Below are 18,772 nucleotides of genomic sequence, written 5' to 3'. Positions count from 1 at the left end.
GCATAACTTGTGCCACGCGAAAACGTGATATCAGTTTTGAGTTACCGGAGGTTGTGCCTGGACACGAGGGGATCTCAAGCAGACTGCAATTCTTGGGGATAGTAACTACGCGCGTACTTTGAAACGGGATAGGGGCTATTTGAAAACAATCGTCAATTCCGATGCTGCGCTAGGTTGAGATAGACAGAGGACGAGGGCTCACCCAAGACTACTACATACTCCCTCCTCCCCCTACTCAGAGAATGGGAATGGCAAGGAAAAGTTGAAGGAAGAACGACTCCCGCCTCGAGTCGAATCTCGATATCACACGACAAGAGGTCATGAAAAGCACAAGTTCGGACGACGGACTGTTCCCACCAAGCCGACATTGCGTCATCGCGTCCACCTGCCACGCTCCCCGGATTCATTAACCACATATCCTTTCTCTCTTGACGCCGATTGGAGCGCCGCTGAACATTGAGTGGGACACCGAGAGTCGGTATAGTAGGCTGAGAGGTGGTTAACAAAGTTAGGGCCTGGCCTGTAGCACTCGAGAAGCCGACGAGTTCTGAGAGGTTGGAGGTTGGAGAATGGAAGCGCGGGCCTTGGGATTGCAACCAGGAGGCAACGCGTTGGATGGGTGGTACATACCGACCCAGCGGGTATTCGAGCATCGGGTGACGAGAGCGAGAGACGGCGCAACTTCGGGATAGATTCGCGCCTGGGCGGCCTCAGGAGACAAGCGACGCCATATTGAAAGAAAGAATGTGAGGGTATAGAGATAGGCGGGGGTATAGATTATCCAAACATACAGTACAGAAATCAATAAAGTTACACTGTCGACAGCAAGAGATGATACGTCAGCGAGCGATTGGCGGAGAGAGGAAAGGAACGTACCAGCAAGAGTACAAGAAAAGTGGTACAGAGGCCCTCCATAATGGTCGTGCAAGAAGTAGTGTGTGCTCTAAGGTGAGGTGGGTGGATTAGGTGGGATGGATAGGCGAGAGGGTTGGGCGGGGTGTAGAGTGGGCGGGAAGCATATGTGAGGTGTGTGGGCGGGATAGAAAGGCGGGGCCGACAGGGCGGGGTGTATGAAGCGAGGCCGATGCGCAGCTACCGCTGCTGCTGGTGATGTTGAGACTGCTGCGTGCTCATCTTAAAATGACTGAATCTACAGCGTCCCATAAGCGTCATCAAGCGGAAACACAAGAGGACCAAAAACGCACATCTTCTCCAACCGCTCAATATTATCCCTCATAATCATATTATGCTCCATCATCGCAATCGCCAGCCCCGCCAAACTCGCATTCAGACTCCCCTCCCCGTCGTCGTCTTCCTCGTTTTCTTCTTTGCATGTCTATATTCCCAAGCCGAATTAGCTTCACCTGGGCACACGACGATGAAGAGAACACGCACTGTAACCATAACCGAACTCCGCTGCGAGGTCGACCCTGCACTGCTCCCACTCGTGCTCCCTGGTCTTCCGAATCCCCTCAGGTCCAACCCCAGCGTCGACGTCGAACTTCGTATCGAGGATTGCGGCATCCACACGTCGAACGCCGAACTATGCGCTGGGTGTTCAAACTTCTAATCGGCTTCCGCCCTGCCCGCTTTGGAGTCTCGCTGGCGTTGTCCTGGTTTTGCGGTGGGCGCAGATGACCTTCTAGCCCAGGATAAGTATTCGACGAAGGCGAGTAGTCGTTGGGCGGGAAAAGAGTGGTTCAACGAGGGATGTGGGTCGACATGAGAGTTTCGAAAATGGGATTCGCGTTTTCGAACCAAACCCAAACATCGCCGCGGGTGTCAGGTCTGGTGACGTGATGGTGTCCGCTCTAAACCCCTTTTGGACTACCCATCACGAGACTTTTCGGTTCCGCCACTTTAGCGCCCGTATTCGGTGTTGGGCTTGAGTGCTCCTGAGGCTTTTCCCAAAGGGAAAGCTACGTACAGCCCTCTTCGTCCAATAGTTCAGTCCTCGTCGGAAAATTGAAGAGTGTTCGAGGTATCTATGCATGCGGATAATCACGATGATTCAGTCAATATTCCAACTAAATGCGATATTCTAGGCCACCTCAGAATTTTCAATAAGAGCGCCATTCCACACCATTTAGGTACTTACTGTATGACGATGAATCTGCCCACATAGCGCGCCCATCTCCACCTGGCTCCTCTCGCTCCTTCCTTGTTCGCTCCCTGACTGTGCGTCGGGGACTATAGCACTTTACAGTGCAACTCTTCCCCCGCCCTTCTGCACCATCCCATCCGAACTAATTGAGTATCTGAGCTAAGAAAGGGCGCTCTCAGTATCAAAAATTCTGGGGTGGCCTACAATATTGCATTCAGCTGTCAACATCATACCGCTCCTTCAACCACCGATTCTCAATCTCATACAACCTCGAATCATAGTACGTCCAAATGGGATATATGGTATCCAGCCACCACAGCGGTTCCGGTCCCCCATACGGTTCGAACTTTCCCTCCTCCTCCTTCCCAATCCCAAAAAACTCCCTGAGAGTATCAATATGCTCCTGCTTAGGCCTCCGATTCCCACTCTTCTGACTATCCGTCAAAACAACGCACGACACCGCCCTCACTTGCAACCCAGGCTTCCCCCCATGCACAGTCTCAACCCGAATCGGACCAAACTTTGCCTCCCTCCCTAACCCGACATGGTCAAACTCGCGCATGAGGTCCGGAAATCGCTCGGTGAGGACTGTATGCAGGCGCTCCGAAGCTAGCGCGCAGTCGAGGAGTGGCCGGCCTGGGTTGCCGTGCTTGTCCCTCCCCTTCCACTCCTCGTGAAACCCGGGGAACCCGCACCGGTGCGCGATGGGGAATAGAGAGAGAAAGAGAGACATGAGAATTCGGCGGGCGCTAGTGGTGGCACGTTGGAAAGTAGGAAATACAAACTAACCGGGTCCACGAAACGTAATGGCAGCAACTCTTTGGGAAGATGCCCGTAGCGTTTCAGAAATCTTTCGCGGAGACACGAAGGGATTGTAGCTGACATGATGCAGTGAATTCCTCGTCGTCGTTGGCCGTGAAGGTCAGGTACAACAGCCCTGGTTTACCGTTTGTGGACGAGCTCGTGTGCTTTGGCCTTGTTAGGTTCAGACGGTGTAGACCTTTGCCTACTAAGACAGAATACCATGGCCTCCGAATCCTCGCCTCTGTGAAAACCTCCATAACACGTCTAGTGAAATTATACAGACCGGGCGATGGAAGGAACGGTATCATATTGAATATTGAATAAGTATTGAATAATCTGTCATTGTCGTCACGCGCCACCCACATACCTTGGAAGTTGACCTTCACCCTCAGAGCCAACGCGACGAGGAACTCACTGAATCATGTCAGCTACGATATCTCCATCTCTACGGGAAGAATTCACAAAACGCTAGGGGCATCTTCCCAAAGAGTTTCTGCCATTGCGCTTCGTAGACAGGGTATGTCTTTACAACTCTTCCGCCTCTCACTCTGATTTCGCCTTCAGAATCAAACCCCTCTGCAATGGTTGCGGACACTGGCCGAAGTCATGCCCATCCCGCACATTCCCCGCGGGCTCAGAATGCGGCCTGGCTATGCCTTGCAGCCACCCCGCTTCAACTTCGGCTGGGCATTCGACGACAACACAATGCACGCCATCGCCGAGCGATGCGGGTTCCCCAGCTTCTCCGACGGGCTCAACCGGCACAGACAAACACGGCAACCCAGGAAAACCACTCATCGACTGCGAACTCGCTTCGCCGCTCCTTCACGCCGTGCTCACCGAGCGGTTCCCAGACCTCATGTGGGAGTTTGACCATGTTGGCCGCGGGAAAGAGGCAAAGTTTGGACCGATTCGGATTGAGACTGTGCATGGTGGGGAGGAGTGGAGAGCGATTCCGTGTATTGTTATGACGGATAATAGTAGGAAGAGTGGGAACCGCAGACCCAAGCAGGAGCATATCGATACGCTTCGTGAGTTCTTCGGGATTGGAAAGGAGGAGGACGGCAAGTTCGAACCGTATGGAGGACCGGAACCACTGTGGCGGCTGGACGTGCTGTATCCCACTTGGAAGTACTATGATTCGAGGCTTTATGAGATCGAGAATGGGTGGCTGAAGGAACGGTATTGCACATGATATCTGAGTCATGACTACGTCCATGCCCGTGTTTGTACTTACACAGAGAATAATGAACATCGAATTGACCCTGGACAACGGAGAGGCTAGGAAGTTAAACTTGAACGGGCCCTCGAATATACTACATATATGCATTTTCGAGCTCGACGAACTGGATGACTAGGTTGTCCTGTACCTTGGCGACGGTTGTAGTTCCCACCAGCTTTGGGTTTAGCTACGTCTGAATGTAGTCGCTAGGTAGGTTCATACAGCTGACTCTCGAATCATGTACGCGTTGAAAGATGCACATTTGAAATACGCGAGGACAGAAATAGAAATCGAAATCGAAACACAGGCAATTCCTCCAATCCATGGTACACTTACTCAATCCTCCTCTCGGCAACTAACTACTCTGATTCCACTTTGGAGGGTCTACTCTGATTCCAATTTCGACGGTGCTTCTGGATTGGTGGCAGTAGTAGTAGTAGTAGTAGTAGTAGTAGTAGAGACACCCCTCCCGAATTCAATAGGTTTCGATACGCCTTCTGCTTCAGTGCTGCCCACCGCCCGCCAGATCCACTCACCAATAGTCCATCCCCCAACGAATACATACGCCGTAACCATCGTCCTCGAAAGCACCACCACCCAATCATAGACTATAGTGCGTATCATCGCACTACATGATCCATCCAAGCCCATCCGCAGAGCGGTAGAGGCTCTCGAAACTTGCCACGCGTCCCGACCAGGGAGAACCCGAGGATGGCGGAGGAGGCGAGGATGTAGGGGAGCCGGCCTTTACGGAATGAGTGCGGTGTTTCGTGCGGGACGATGAGGACGCAGAGGCACATGAAGAATTGGATTCCTGGTTGACCGTTGATGTCACATGCGAAGTGTCAGTCAGTCGAATGCGATAGGAGAATGGGGGAGTGTATTGTATAGCTATGAATGTATACCTTGGACAAAAAACCTCCTACTTTTCTTTAATTTGTGGTTCTACAGACTTGCACATTATTACAAGATGTCGGCTGATACGGAACATGCTGCTGCAGTGTTGAAGATTGCAAAGATAGAGTATGCCAGTAAGGCAATCGCCACTCTCAGCGTCGGTACGTTCGATTTTTCCCCGATTCCCATATTCGCCGTACCCTTACACGCAATCGCGAAATAGGCATCCAACTGTTCATGACCATGTATGCTCTCTCAACCTAACTCAAATCCTCCCACAAGTCCAGACAACGACTACCCTACCTGGTCGTCGGATTTGTCATCTTCCTCCTCTCTACGACGTCCACTTCTCTGAAGCACCACGTCGAGTTTGGGACGCTGTTCTTCTCGAGGAGGGAGGATGACTACTTGGAGTGGCTTGGGCCGTCCAATAGTGCGCATATTGTGCTCAGAGCGGCGATTTGGCTCTTTTATGGGTATGTTGTGCTTGGGAATGGGCTTCTGGTTCGTATTTCCTGGAAAGTATACTTATTCGAAGTGCTGATCGCCCCCCTCGTCTGTACAGTTGCACCGACTGTACCTGGCCTGGAGTGGTATCCTATGGGCTAGAATGCTAGGTACAGTAGCATATCTAGGAACAATCGGTAGGAGATCCTTCCTGAAGCGGACCATGCGCTACCAAACTCACGCCCACGTCTTGATCCAGCGTCCACCCTCGCCTATCTCATCTACGTTGCACGACCAACTGCCGACCGAAATGCCTACTTCATTGTAGTCAACAGCCTGGTCACAGCAGCCTACAACATTTTCATCACCTCGTTTATCGGGCTTCGTCTCATTGGTACTCGAAAGAAACTGTTGAAAGGTGAAGGCGCCTCAGCCGGGTGGTGCGAAGTCGTTGCCCATGTCCTCGTCGAGTCGGCGTTCCCGATTGCGTTTTTCGGCTCTATCGCAGCCATTATGTCGACGAATATCCTGTTCAATGGTGGAAGTGCGCGTATGTATGTTATATTTAGAGTGTTTGACGTTTTGTATGAGGTTTCTGCTGTGCGTCTTATTTCTAGGATTTTTGCATTCGTTGGGTTATCTGCAATTGGGGCGCTTAGGCATTGGCGCCACAGATGATTGTCTTCCAGGTGGTGATGGGCGAGATGAATGCTTGATGGAAGAGTGGATATGGTTGCCGAAGATGCTGTGTACGGTGTATATAGCAGTGATAACCAATTAGGAGACCGCCGAGTAGAGTTGCCAATTTCTTTTTCCATGTGGTGCAAACCTCAAGTTTCAGGCCGCGTACCCTTACTAGGCCTCGAATTCGAGGTCTACTGAGCCTATAAGACAGACTCAATCCTTCGCTTTCAAAAATAGAACTGGATCCTTCGAAGCACGAAATGTATGTTGGCCTCTGATACGGCTACAATTTACCGACCGGAAATGTCATAGTCTGACCTGTCCCCGTGTTTCCCGCTGTGCGCGCCATACAGCGCAGAGCATTCTTCGCTGATTTCTCACTTCCGAACGAGACGAACGTCCCAAATAGGTTTCTGGAACACCCACCCTCGCCACCTAATTCCCGCCAATTCAGTTCCCATGGCCTCGGATGATCATCCTGTGATTGATCAACCGGCTGGGTTCTTCTGCGCGCGTCTGTGTGGACACACATCTCGGGGAGTCCGGATAGCCCCATGGCGCTCGTTCGACGACGATCTACCCAAAATGCACTGATAATCTTCGCAACTGGTATAAAGACGTGCTGGCCAGCTCCATTCCTTTGTCTCAACCCCCAGGTCGTTGGGAATTCCCCCGGTAGTTCTCCAACCTTGAACGCCCACCATGTCTGACGCGGAACGGGCTCACCGTACAATATTAACCATCGCCAGCGTGAATTACACCGGAGATGTAATTTCAACGATTGGCCTCGGTGAGCATCCGATCCCTTTCCCTGGTCCCACTAGCTCAACCGGTACTGACAATGCGACGCAAGGCCTCCAAATGTTCATGGCCATCTACGGTCTCACTGTCTATCTCGACACACCACTCGAAGCCAAAAAGGGCCGTCTACCATACATCATCATCAGCTTCATCATCTTCATCTTATCGGCAATCGACATGGCGCTCAACCACTACCTCGAGTTTCGGAAACTGTTTTACTCGGAGGGTGTGCTGGACTACCTCCGAACCGAGACGCAACTATAGCCCACGCCGTGGGCGACGACGGCCTCGTATTGGTTCTTTTATGCATATGTTGCACTCGGTGACGGACTGTTGGTGCGCTTCTCGAAAATGGATCTCTATTGCTGGATCATGCTGAGTATACCCTAGCTTTACCGGTGTTATATCATCTGGAGAGACACCTTATGGATAATGGTGGTACCCGCCATAATGTACTTTGGCTTCCTTGGTAAGCGCTCCTCACCACCCCATTTCTCATAAACCCCTCACGCTTCCTCTCTTAGGAACGACCCTCGCCTACCTCATCCGTGAGGTCATTGGTGATACAAACGCGGAGTTCGATGTGCGGTTCAGCCTCGCCAACATCCTACTCACAGGCGCCTTCAACATCATCATCACCTCTCTAATCTGTTTCCGACTGATTCGCGCTCATTCTAAACTGTCGCGGCTCCTGCCAGGGCGCAACATGCGGGCATACAGGAACGTGGTAAACATCCTCACCGAATCAGCGTTGCCGATTGCACTTTTTGGACCTCTAGCAGCCATCCTGTATGCGTGTGCGATTTTGGGGAGGATGGACAACGTCCCTGCGAGGTTATATGTAACCGCGCGGTTCTTTGATAACTTGTACTGTACATTCGCGGTACGTACCTCCTCTACGAGCGCCTGGAGCTTGTTTGACTCTCTCCATTTGACAATCATTCTAACTACCTATACACAGGCGCTCTCCCCCCAGTTAATCATCTTCCGCGTAACAACAGGACGCTCATTCACGAGCTACGAGCAAACGAAAGTCGGGAACCGGACGACTCGAATATCGCAGCCCATCATCTTCTACAACGGGCGCGACCTTGATACTATGGACGTTGAAGAGTCGAGATCGGGGGATGGGCGAGGCGACTCTGATCTTGGTACTGAGAATGAGAAAGGGAATACAGGGCGATAGCAGTTAGGGTGTGGATTCTATGTACTAACAGGGGAATCAAAAGTTAGTAGGGATAATCTTTGAATGAAAACCAAGTCAGTCTGAGGGCCCAGAGGCGGTGGTTGTGCAGAATCCAGATGGTCGCCTTATTTGTCCGTGTTCGATTCAAGGCCTGTAGACCTTTAGGTGCGCTTTCAAGTGGTAAAAAACGGTGTCCAAGCTAAACTCCTGCTGTAATCAGCTCAAGTTAAGCATCCACCACTTTATGAATTTAATCATCGACGCTACCGCTTGCTGCTCCGTCGTCGAGCCACCGACACCGAGCCCCTATCAGAACCACCGCTCTGTCGTGACTGGGCGCCTATCATAACCTAGCTAAATTGACGTACCAGTGTTATGTATTCCCCAGCTATCCGAAGTTACTTGTGCTCTCAATGGTATTGACATTCTTTGGCTTTGTCAATCCTGTGACTTGGACGAGTGAGATGCAACGCGTATTGAGTCATACCCTCCACTTGGATATGGTGCCCACGAGTCGCAGACTCGCGGCATCATGATTGATCGAGGATCAAGGCTTCCCCTGGGTTCACAATGATTATTTGCCCACACGCTGCGTGGTCTGGGTTAAAAGATGTGTTGCTAACGAAACGGATTTAGGTGGGCGCTTTGCGAATTCACTTGGCATCGAAAAAACTTTCCTTCACATTAACCCATTTATGGGGGACCACCACGCTCAGAATCGCAGTCTCTGAGCTTTCAGTTGATTCAACCCGCCATGTTATGTCAAGATAAACCAGATAAGGCAGCCCAAAGCCACTCGTGAGCCCCGCGAAGTGCGGATTTTACGGGGAAGATTATTACCGGGACTGTCCAAGGAATTCGAACATTGTCTCCGAAGTCCGGTCTTTTCGTATATTCCCATGGGCTCGCGGAGCTGTGTATATGAGAGAGTAGTGGTACATAACCCGACGCGATTCAAATGTCCCTTCCCTTCCCACTCAAGCTTCCTCTTCCCTCTATGTAATGTCTTTGCCTGAAGGAGAGCTAGGCGACAGATATGTGCACCTCTTCGCTGGAGGGTTGTACGCTTCGATCAACGTCGCTATGATTGACTTTGGTGCGTTACTCGTAGCTCTACCACCTCGAGAGTTCAACCACTAATCCTCATCTCTATCCTATTTACCGATGAAAGGTATCCAACTCTTCATGTGCCTGTATGGCCTCTCCGTTTTCCTCGACACACCCAAGGCGCTGCGCAAAGGCCGCCTTCCCTATATCGCCATCAGTGCAGCCATCCTGATTCTTTCGGCCCTTGCTACAGCATTAGATGCGTACACCGATTTCACAGCAATGTTTTTCTCGATGGGACCGAGGGCTTACTATGAAGCTGCGTTTGCGATGGAGGGTCAGTGGCCACGATTTCTGAGTGTGACGTGTTTGGAGGTGTATGTTTTGCTTGGGGATGGGTTATTGGTGAGTTCGAATTCGAATTTATCCTGTACTTGGCGGTGCTGAACAAGGGAGCCCGGTGGGTTATAGCTGTACCGATGCTATATTATCTGGAAGGACTTCCTATGGCCGGTACTTCTCCCTGGGCTAATCTACCTTGCCGTTTTAGGTAAGAACACTCTCCCCATCCTTCCCTGTCGTTGTGTCTAACGCCTACCAGGCGTCGAACTAACCCGCATCGTCCAACGGTGCCGCTACCCCGGAGAAGGCTTCACCGAGGCTTACCTCGACCTGGACAGACTCACAGCAGCACTCTTCGTCCTCCTCACCATCGCATCCAACATCATTCTCACAGGTCTTATCGTCTATCGCCTCCTTAGAGCGCATAGTCAATTGTCGAAGGCTTTGCCAGGCAGGAACACGAAGGTGTACAGGAGCATTGCGGGTATCCTCATCGAGTCCGCGCTGCCTCTTGCGGTGTTTGGACTCGGGTTTGCGGTTTGTGAGATTCTGAGGTTGACGAGGAGCGGGAGCGTGATTCCACGAGTGGCGGGATCGTTGGTGTTTAATGTTTTGTATTGGACTTTTACGGTGAGCCCCTCCTTTCTTCAGCGTTCATCACCTCAAGATTGCTAACGCCTCTGATGCAGGCCCTTTCGCCACAAATGATTATTTTCCGAGTCACCACGGGCAAATCATGGATGAGCCACGATGAAATCACACGTGGGGATGGGGTTTCGCAACCTTTGAGGTTTAACAGTGGTCCTGAGACCGACTCGTACCTTACGTCTACGGGGGTGAGGACGAGGAGGACCTATATGGACGAGGAGAATCAGAATTTTGGGCACAATAGCCCTCATACCAGTGAGAAGGGTAACGACGCGACATATACAACGGTACGATAGGAATACTATGGGTTCGTAGCCTATCGACTCTACCCTGCTTTGGCAGTGCGCGTGGAATTGCCAACAATGGGCTCCGGGATGGTCGGAAATGACTTCACAAAATCAATCGTGATATTCGTAACGGGGGCCAGTCAGTGGTACGCCCTGAGCTATCACATCGTCTGTTCTGGGGGTCAGGATGAAGTGGTTAGACTAGTCGAGCATTAGTTAATTGGAACTGCAACTCGAACTTCGAACCCCGACCATATTTGGGGGAGAGCCAGATCAATCTTTTTGAATGGCAATGTTTGTTCCTAAAGCTGTACCCTTTAAGGCCAAGCAAGTAGCCAAGCAATAACCATCAATAATCGCTGATTCAGTGAAACTTGAACGGTCGACCCGGTGCTTGGAACGATTTCATCTCAACTTTAGTCACCAGTCCAACAGCTCTTATCTCTCATGTGGTCCAAACGTCTGTCGTCTATGTCTTTCTTCCCCCCGCTGTTCTCCCACTTGGCCTGGAAGTCGCGGCACGTCACTCACGTTCCCGATCTGTTCAGCCGCCTTGAAGCTCTCCAACCCTTCCCTCCAGGTATCGTCTTCAGAGCGGACATATCTCCATTATCTGATCCCAGGATGTGGTACCACATGGTCGATAACCTATCTGGTCGATTCTCGTCACTCTTGTGTTAGCTCGCGCTAGATGCAGTCACTGGACCAAATAGGACGCTTTCTAGATGATTCTTCGGTAGGAGCATGAGCCTACTTGTAGGTTTCCACACCTAGCGTCACTTGGCTTCTGTCATTGGGTTTCACGCTCACAACGACGCCCGCACCTCGCTTCATATGACCCATACAGTTTGAATGATGTGCTTTGAACCGATTGTCTTGATTTCGTTGCCCTGCATGTCTAATCTCGGTAACTTGACCTACACAACTTGCCAAAGATAATCAAGAAGCGTAATACATGTATGTATAGCCTCGGCGGAGAGCGCTGTCCAAGTGTATGCGGTTATAACCGTCCGCATATCTGTTCCAAGCACCCTGGTGACGTTAGTCTCCGGGCGTTCACCACGTGCTTCACGCCATGATGCTATGTATGTATAAAGCTTGTGACATTGCGATACATGGTCTATTCCAATCTATGCCCGCCTTTCCACATCTCAACCCGGGGTAACGACCTCTATCCCCCCACTTCTTTAGCTCCCCGTCTCAATTGGCTCTAATGTCGGCGCTGGATTTAAATCATTATGGTCGTGTGACTGCTGCAGGGATATACGCTAATGTGCTCTTGACGATTTTTGTGGCTGGTAAGTGTGAATTTTCCTAAAGGCTCACCAGAACTGACTGACTCAACGCCGTGGCTAGGTCTCCAATTCTTCATGTGCATTTATGGATTGACAGTTTTCGTGGATACGCCTTCCAGTAGTCGCAAGGGACGGAGACCCTACATGATCGTCTCGTTCATCATCCTGATTACCTGGTGCATCACCGCTGCGTTGGACGCCTATAGTGTCTTCCGGTCGCTGTCAGAGTCGACATCAGGGGAAGAGTTCTATCGACTTACAGTGAGCTTTGAAGGAGAATGGTTCAGGGTTCTCAGTCTCTTCTCGCTCTTTCTGGGACTGTTCGTCGGTGATGGGCTCTTGGTAAGGATGCACTCCTTTCGATCAAGAAAAGGCTACTTAACGCTTTCATAGCTTTACCGCGCTTATGTTGTATGGAAAGACCGGCGGTGGGCGCTGATCTTCCCTTGCCTTTGCTATCTGACGTCTTTGGGTACGTGGTGCATCCCCTAACCGACTTCCACTTCCGAGTCTGACATCTCAGTTCAGGGCTCGCGCTTTACATCGCCTCCCCACAAAAGGAGAACTGGAGAGACAACGACCGGATAATCGCAGGTTCATTCACCTTCGTTGCCGTCTCAGTGAATGTTATGGTCACGCTTCTCATCTCATTCCGCCTCCTACGCGCACGGCAGCTAATGGCAAAGGTACTCCCCTGCCACGACTTCCTGCTCTACAAGAAGGTCGCGATAATCCTCATTGAGTCAGCGCTGCCCGTTGCATTCTTTGGATTGTGTTACGCAATAACGCTGGTCTTGGTTGGCCCGATGGGCAAGAGCACCGAGTCGGCGTCGATTTGGCAGGTGTTGAACATGACGTTCTCGGCGCTGTACTTCTCGTTCGCGGTGCGTCTATTACTGTCTCTTGCCGTTTGTTCTAAATTAGCTGATGATAAGTTTAGTCACTTTCGCCTCAGATGATTATTTTTAGAGTGACGACTGGGCGCTCGTGGACGAATGATACTACACAGAAGACGATTGAGGGTGTAGACCTGCAGTCTGGACAACACCATTCGGTTAGGTTTGCGACTGTACAGAGCTTAACGACGATGGATGACTGTTCTAGGAGCACACAGATGGATACGAAGCCTCGAAAAACGTTGATAGCTCAGTAACGATACGCCACCCTGTACTATTTGTGTAAATGGAAGTCTTTCGCTAATAGCTACTCTCCATGGTCTAAAGTTGATTTCACTGGCTAAGCCTGGATATAGAAAAGCCTGGACCCGCTATGAGAAAAGAGCCTTACAGTACGTCCCAGGTCCGACCCCTCGAAATCTTCTCCTGGCCACACGGGTCTATTAATTCCTTTCCAATATTATGTCCGCAACCAACTCTAACCGTACCTTATCACCTTCTCCACCTCCTTATATCCCCGAACTCTCGTTCTCGAAGGCAAAAAAATGTGCATGAATGGACAGAAGCGTCGGCCCTTGAGTTATGGATCCTTGATAGAGCGACCTATCCAGGAGTAGACATCTCGAAGGTTCGTATAGGACAATCCACGCGTTGTTTTTGGCATGTTTTCTCGCGAGATCATCTTCTCAATTCATTCATGGCCGCGTATTTCGCACGAAATCTATTTGGAGGTACCAGTATCGTAGTTCTAAATTCGAAGAAGTTGAACAATTCAAGTTCAGAACCTTCGTGGAAGAGCTCGAGTAGTTAGGTGGACGCGGCTAGCTATTTAGAGACAGCAGAAACTTCATTAATCCAAATACCGAATGATTGGTTATCGAGGAATCACACGGTTATTGGTTCGTAGGATGCGGGGTATAAAGTCGAGGAGGATCGTCGTTCTTTCGTACCCCAGAAATCACCCACCAAGATTAGCACACCCAGAACTCAGTAAGTGTCATACGATGGCTCTTCAATATACGCTAGACATTTCTATCCTCTTAGAAAGCGAGAAGTCTCGATCTGAAGATGAAATTCACTACGTACTCTTCGTTGTGCGTTTGGGCGCTTACCGCCGTGGCGGTGGTCCTGGGTGGACCCGTCGGTGCGTAGGCACTGTCCTCTCTTCGCATCAGTTCCCATTTTATACTGACCCAACTCAAACGTCGTACATTCAGGTATGAAATATACCGAGTCCGCCAGAGGCGACACTGAATGGCTCGTTCCCGGTAAACCCAATGCCGGAAATTAGGACTGCTGAGTTAGGAATTCCAATTACGCTCATTCTATTCGAAAGGTCTTATTTGTATTATGTACTGCTTGTATCGAGGTCCCCAGTGGGCGCTCATTGACTGTCGCTTCTGTCGTGGCCACAGAGCTTCTTCCCGATTCGCTTTGGAGCCTTGGCGCAATTCAGTTTGGCAGTGAGCGCGAAAGCTAACCGGTAGAGTCCTTATAGCATTTAGGCCCAACGTTGAGCGCAGTCTCCGTTACAACCTACTCAAGTAGGCCAGGCGAAAGAATGGACGCTTCACGTGGCATAGTTACTCATCCCACCGGAACCCTACGCAACCAGGCGCACGGTTGCAGTCGTATTTGCCTATGAATTGTGAGTTCCCGACGTCGTCCTCAGTTTCGCCCAATTCACCCTTGACCCTCTTCTAGTGAAGCTGCGCATCGACTTTGAGAAATCTCGAGTTCAATCAACATCGTGACTGAAGTGAACATGAATGAAAGATTTACGCGCGACAATACAGGGAGTTATTAAAGTAATGAACGTGAGGGCATATTGATAGTATCATGTCGTCTTCATCATATCCTCAATATACTTCCCAGCAGACTCCAAACCCAGCGCAAGCCTCTTATCCGCGCTCATCCTCGCTCTCTTCGGTTTCGGCGGACCATGATTCTCCTCCTCCTTCGCCTTCTGCGTCGGATTCTTCACCCCCATCTTCCTCCTCAATTCCTCAACCTGATCCAACGCCGTCTTCAAGAACTTTTGCTGCTCTCTCCTCATGTCGTCGGTCATTTTCTGGCGACTTAGGCGATCGAACTGGGCTTTGGTGGGCGTCTGACCCACTGCAGCGAGTTCGGTGCGGAGTTTCTCCTGAGCGGATTCGGTCCATTTCTTTCTAAACATGCCTTTGGCGATAACGGTTACTTCGTAGTCTGTTAGATTAGGGTCAAGGTATCCTTCGCTCGCGATGCTGAGATGAGGGAATTTTGGTAAGTCGAACGGTGTTTCGGATGGAAAAAACAGTAAACACTCACTATTTTCGCTTCTTTCCGTATGTGAACACCCATCCACCTTCGCCGTGCTTTCGAGGGTGGTTCCCACTCTTCGACTTTGTTAACGGCGTATTCGATTCCTTTGATAGGTGTTGAATCGTCCCGTCCCTAGGTGGGCACGGCGAACTCTCTGTGGTGAGGAACGACGAGTCTTCGTCAGGGAACCCCTGGATCACATTTGAGATGTTAAGCGTTATTTTTTATTTAACGTTCGAAAGGAGGCTCACCAAAGACATGATATCAGTGTCCAGAGACCCTTCTCTGGTAAAATCGGACAGAGCCGAAGGCGTATTGAATCGTGTGATTCGAGAAACGTTCGGGGTATCGTTAGGAATGTGTAGTTCATTACTAGCCACCCCGTATTCGCTATTCTTTACTGTGACATCCTCCTCCATATCGAGAGTTACCCTGGGTAAGGGCGGGGAAGGACTGCGATCAGGCGTATACCTAAGTCTTTCTAGCCTTCCTGCCCACTCCATGATCTCCCTGGGATCGGTGCAGTTCTCTAGGAGGACGATGCCACCATTCCCGATACCCTCCTTTTCAACTTCAACCTGGACGTCACCAGCGTTATGGGTTTGGATTCCTGCTGACTCCATCCTCCATGATGACTGACAGTCGAAACCCTCTAGTTCAGACTGTGATTGAGACGTAGCTACCACTGCTATGAGCAACGGTCGGTGGTGGGTTCGTAGGCGTTCGTTAGGAAGCTTGGGTTGGGAACGGATGGCGTGCGGTGAGAAATGAAAACAACGATGGGGCAACGAGACATGATCACGACCGGCCTGCAAATAGTTGGCCAATGGCTTCTGATCAAAACAAGTACAAATACATGAATCACCGTTTCTTCCTCTCCTCCTCACCCTCCGACTCATGCTTTTCGATTTCCTTCTAATAGATTCCAATGGAGACTAAAGGGCTACATTCGCAATTTATACCCGCACACAGTGTCCTAGGCAAGCGATCTTAGCGTCGCGGCCAACCTTATAGTAAACGAGATTATGACGGAATGAAAATAGCTCCAATTGAGATATAACCCTGCTCCAAGCTCATTGGTAGGCTAAGCATGAGGCTTTCGAAGATAATCACAATTTTGAGCGCATAAAACCTCATCTAGACCTTGGATATTGATGTAACGATTGGAATCTGCGATTTGCTACTAGGGAATGGATGATGATTGATCAACACGCCTCGAGGACAACGGCAGGATCGATAGCACGATGAAGCAAGGCATTCACCACATGGGCCAAGGAGGGACAATTACTGGTGGAGGCGTGGTTGGGAGAGGCGCATCCACCGTTGTAGAAACTGCATCGCAGTTCGAGATAGGCGTCGCATACGCCGGTCCTTCCTGGATCGGATTACATCCAGGGAGATTATCCAAGTCTATCAAACCATCCCTCATCGTCAGCCAGATCGCCTATGATAGAGAAGTAGACGATAGCTTACACTGATCTTCCGTAACCTCCGGAACCTTGACCGGTAGCCTGCAGGTATTCATTGTCTCCATGTCCTGCGGTGTCAGCTCGGGGCACGCCTCGGGAGCGGGGTTGCCATCTGTACATTTATCCATCGCGCGTTGGAGGGAGTCGCCTTCCCATCCGAAGACATAGTCGGCGTGTTGGCCATATCCGGTGGGGTCGCCCATACTGAAGACAAAGGGCTGGGTGCCGTCTTTGGGCCAAAGCTCGGGGTCGTTGAAGGGGCGTGTGTCCCAGACGATTTCGATAAAGAGGAGAGGGAGGCGGACGGGGTGAGTATCTGGGCAATCTGTGCCGAAGAATTGGAGTCCGTCGGGGGCTGGGGGGCCAGAGGGGTGTGCGACGTGGCTCTGTTCCAGGTTCAGAATAACCTTCACAAGCAAAAGAAGTAAAAAGGCCTTGCCTGATGATCAGGGGTATCGAGGTGGATTCCATCCCAGCACCTTGAAAGTTATCAGTACACTTTGCGAGGATGATAGTCAGTCTCCTTACTGGGGGAAGAAGATGTTCGTCCTGATTCCCCCGGTGCAGATCTTGTTTGGTAACTCGAACGTGTCATCAGGACCGTTTCCAGGCGATCCAAAGGGTCCAGGATCGGCGCCATGGAAGCACCTGAACGTAGTCGCCTTCGCAGCCGTAGAGTTGGGATCAATGTCGTCTCGACGGCGCATAGGATTGCCGACTAGCATGCGGAATCCCTATAAATGTCCCTTCAGCGCTAGTTGCTCAACGGAGAGAAGAAGAGAGAGATTTACAGGAGCAAAGGCGGTAACGTTCAGATTCTTCGTAGGAGCGCGAGGTTGGAAGTAATACACCGTCATTCCACCAGACTGTGTACCTGGCCCTGTGCCATGATTCGCCATCTGGGGTACCTGGAGCAATCGTACTTCATTAGTTGCTCGCATTGCAAGGTCAAGGATAGATAGTTTACCCGGAAGAAGCTCCCATTGGGATGCTTGAAATACAGCACGGCGGTCCAGTAGTTCGATTTATCCTCCTTGAAGCGACAGGTTGTGCAGGTCGCTGTCTCTGCGATGTCGATTGTGGGGTCCATGGTCAAGTCAAAGCTACCCTAACAAGTGAGTCGACACTCCCTGGAGTTTCTGAAAGGGGAGAACTTACGCATTCTGAACGTTATTGGAGATTGACATCGTTAGCCTATGAGTGCGAACAAACGAGAGACCTGGAAACGCACCCCTCCGACGATTTGGTGAAGGTGTGGTGAGACCTCGCCAGGTGTAACCAGCCTAAGTGAAAGGTCGTCGTTAGATTAACAAAGGACAAATGGAGACCAAGCGACGCACGGATCAAAACGCTCAGTGACGAGCTGAGAGCAAGGGAATCGGAGGAGCGCATAAGTGGAAGCGACGAGCGCCAAACTCGATGCCAATCGCTGTATCAGCATGGCTATCAGTATACTCGCTACTAGATGAGGTTAAGTAGAAAGTAAGGGTAGATTCAACGATGGGCTTCTTATGTGCCAGCTGAGTAAGACTCGGATGAGCTATTTCCAAGGGTAGAAGGACCAGCCACGAGGAAGAAGTTGGTTATCGAAGTGCCGTCACAGCATTTGTTTATCGAAATGGCAAGCAGAGAAGTGGCCAGTTCACGGAATAACCGTCAGAGAAGGGGCCACTTATCGAAGTAATCGCCAGAGAAGACTTTTATTGAATACACAGTGGACTTCGAGAGGGCTTGTTTCTACCGTCATTATACCGATTGGTTGGCGTGGACGTTGAGAACGGCGTGGATGGTGCTTCGTCGCCGTTTGATAGGTCACGGTCGCGATAGAAGAGAGCCCGCTGGATAATACTATGGGAGCGCTAGTCTGCCAAGTTCGAAGAATCAACTGTCATGGGCTCGGAGGGCTTATGGGTGTTCAGTAGATAGTACTGGGCTTTCAAGGAGACGATCCAAGAGACATGACAAGACAGGTAAGCCTGGAAGCAGACGTGACCTCGAAGGATGTAGATCAGATTGAAGCAGCAACGTTTCCGGAGGGTGACTAGTCGATCAACTTATCGACCGATGATATACGTACGTGGGGTTGCTTGTCGGTGTTTGGAAGACAAGTGGGAGGACACCAAAGCAAAACACTGAACTAGAATCGGCGGCTCTTTACCTCCAATGTTCCACTCCCTTGTCTAAACTCCGTCGAGATAAGTACCCAACGCAGGAGCCCCTGGGACTGCCCAGTAGATCCTTATCCTTTGGCGCTTACCAACTGTCGTTGTGTACATGTTCTAGGGACGTCAACACCCCGAGCGGACCGGTCTTAACGACAATTAGAACCTATCTAATTG

At 50.7% G+C, this 18,772-nt stretch overlaps 9 protein-coding genes across 9 annotated transcripts; 6 read left to right on the top strand and 3 right to left on the bottom strand.

Moving 5' to 3' along the window:
• Positions 1-745: 745 nt before the first annotated feature.
• On the bottom strand, positions 746-2,837 carry CC1G_15370 (hypothetical protein; the record flags this gene model as incomplete). Its single annotated transcript, XM_002910046.1, has 5 exons — positions 746-815; positions 877-1,150; positions 1,206-1,336; positions 1,396-1,543; positions 2,338-2,837. 4 exons carry the CDS (start codon positions 2,835-2,837, stop codon positions 1,093-1,095), a joined length of 837 nt encoding a protein of 278 aa, XP_002910092.1. The 3' UTR covers positions 746-815; positions 877-1,092.
• A 723-nt stretch (positions 2,838-3,560) lies between these two features.
• Positions 3,561-4,103, top strand: CC1G_10484 (hypothetical protein; the record flags this gene model as incomplete). Its single annotated transcript, XM_001834558.1, has 1 exon — positions 3,561-4,103. The coding sequence occupies one exon, from the start codon at positions 3,561-3,563 to the stop codon at positions 4,101-4,103; it is 543 nt and encodes a 180-aa protein (XP_001834610.1).
• Positions 4,104-5,100: 997 nt separating this feature from the next.
• Positions 5,101-6,190, top strand: CC1G_10483 (hypothetical protein; the record flags this gene model as incomplete). The annotated part of the gene is made up of 6 exons (XM_001834557.1): positions 5,101-5,188; positions 5,251-5,272; positions 5,315-5,531; positions 5,593-5,671; positions 5,734-6,074; positions 6,134-6,190. 6 exons carry the CDS (start codon positions 5,101-5,103, stop codon positions 6,188-6,190), a joined length of 804 nt encoding a protein of 267 aa, XP_001834609.1.
• Positions 6,191-6,860: 670 nt separating this feature from the next.
• CC1G_15369 (hypothetical protein) lies at positions 6,861-8,145 on the top strand (the record flags this gene model as incomplete). Its single annotated transcript, XM_002910045.1, has 4 exons — positions 6,861-7,185; positions 7,378-7,428; positions 7,484-7,842; positions 7,921-8,145. The coding sequence occupies 4 exons, from the start codon at positions 6,861-6,863 to the stop codon at positions 8,143-8,145; spliced, it is 960 nt and encodes a 319-aa protein (XP_002910091.1).
• Positions 8,146-9,147: 1,002 nt separating this feature from the next.
• CC1G_10480 (hypothetical protein) lies at positions 9,148-10,478 on the top strand (the record flags this gene model as incomplete). Its single annotated transcript, XM_001834554.1, has 5 exons — positions 9,148-9,241; positions 9,317-9,597; positions 9,664-9,742; positions 9,794-10,164; positions 10,224-10,478. 5 exons carry the CDS (start codon positions 9,148-9,150, stop codon positions 10,476-10,478), a joined length of 1,080 nt encoding a protein of 359 aa, XP_001834606.1.
• A 1,136-nt stretch (positions 10,479-11,614) lies between these two features.
• CC1G_10479 (hypothetical protein) lies at positions 11,615-12,763 on the top strand (the record flags this gene model as incomplete). The annotated part of the gene is made up of 5 exons (XM_001834553.2): positions 11,615-11,767; positions 11,826-12,106; positions 12,158-12,236; positions 12,293-12,648; positions 12,734-12,763. The coding sequence occupies exons 1-5, from the start codon at positions 11,683-11,685 to the stop codon at positions 12,761-12,763; spliced, it is 831 nt and encodes a 276-aa protein (XP_001834605.1). The 5' UTR covers positions 11,615-11,682.
• An 805-nt stretch (positions 12,764-13,568) lies between these two features.
• Positions 13,569-14,208, top strand: CC1G_10478 (hypothetical protein; the record flags this gene model as incomplete). Its single annotated transcript, XM_001834552.2, has 4 exons — positions 13,569-13,650; positions 13,878-13,928; positions 14,076-14,123; positions 14,159-14,208. The coding sequence occupies 4 exons, from the start codon at positions 13,569-13,571 to the stop codon at positions 14,206-14,208; spliced, it is 231 nt and encodes a 76-aa protein (XP_001834604.2).
• A 289-nt stretch (positions 14,209-14,497) lies between these two features.
• Positions 14,498-15,587, bottom strand: CC1G_10477 (hypothetical protein; the record flags this gene model as incomplete). Its single annotated transcript, XM_001834551.1, has 3 exons — positions 14,498-14,906; positions 14,971-15,155; positions 15,216-15,587. The coding sequence occupies 3 exons, from the start codon at positions 15,585-15,587 to the stop codon at positions 14,498-14,500; spliced, it is 966 nt and encodes a 321-aa protein (XP_001834603.1).
• A 777-nt stretch (positions 15,588-16,364) lies between these two features.
• On the bottom strand, positions 16,365-17,874 carry CC1G_10476 (hypothetical protein; the record flags this gene model as incomplete). Its single annotated transcript, XM_001834550.2, has 7 exons — positions 16,365-16,408; positions 16,438-16,817; positions 16,962-17,167; positions 17,225-17,341; positions 17,401-17,541; positions 17,665-17,716; positions 17,774-17,874. 7 exons carry the CDS (start codon positions 17,872-17,874, stop codon positions 16,365-16,367), a joined length of 1,041 nt encoding a protein of 346 aa, XP_001834602.2.
• Positions 17,875-18,772: the final 898 nt, after the last annotated feature.

This window comes from Coprinopsis cinerea (assembly GCF_000182895.1).
Source record: "Coprinopsis cinerea okayama7#130 chromosome 12 map unlocalized cont3.12, whole genome shotgun sequence".
Lineage (NCBI taxonomy): Eukaryota > Fungi > Basidiomycota > Agaricomycetes > Agaricales > Psathyrellaceae > Coprinopsis > Coprinopsis cinerea.
The sequence above is the reverse complement of the archived record's forward strand: the minus strand, read 5'-3'. Positions and strand labels throughout refer to the sequence as shown.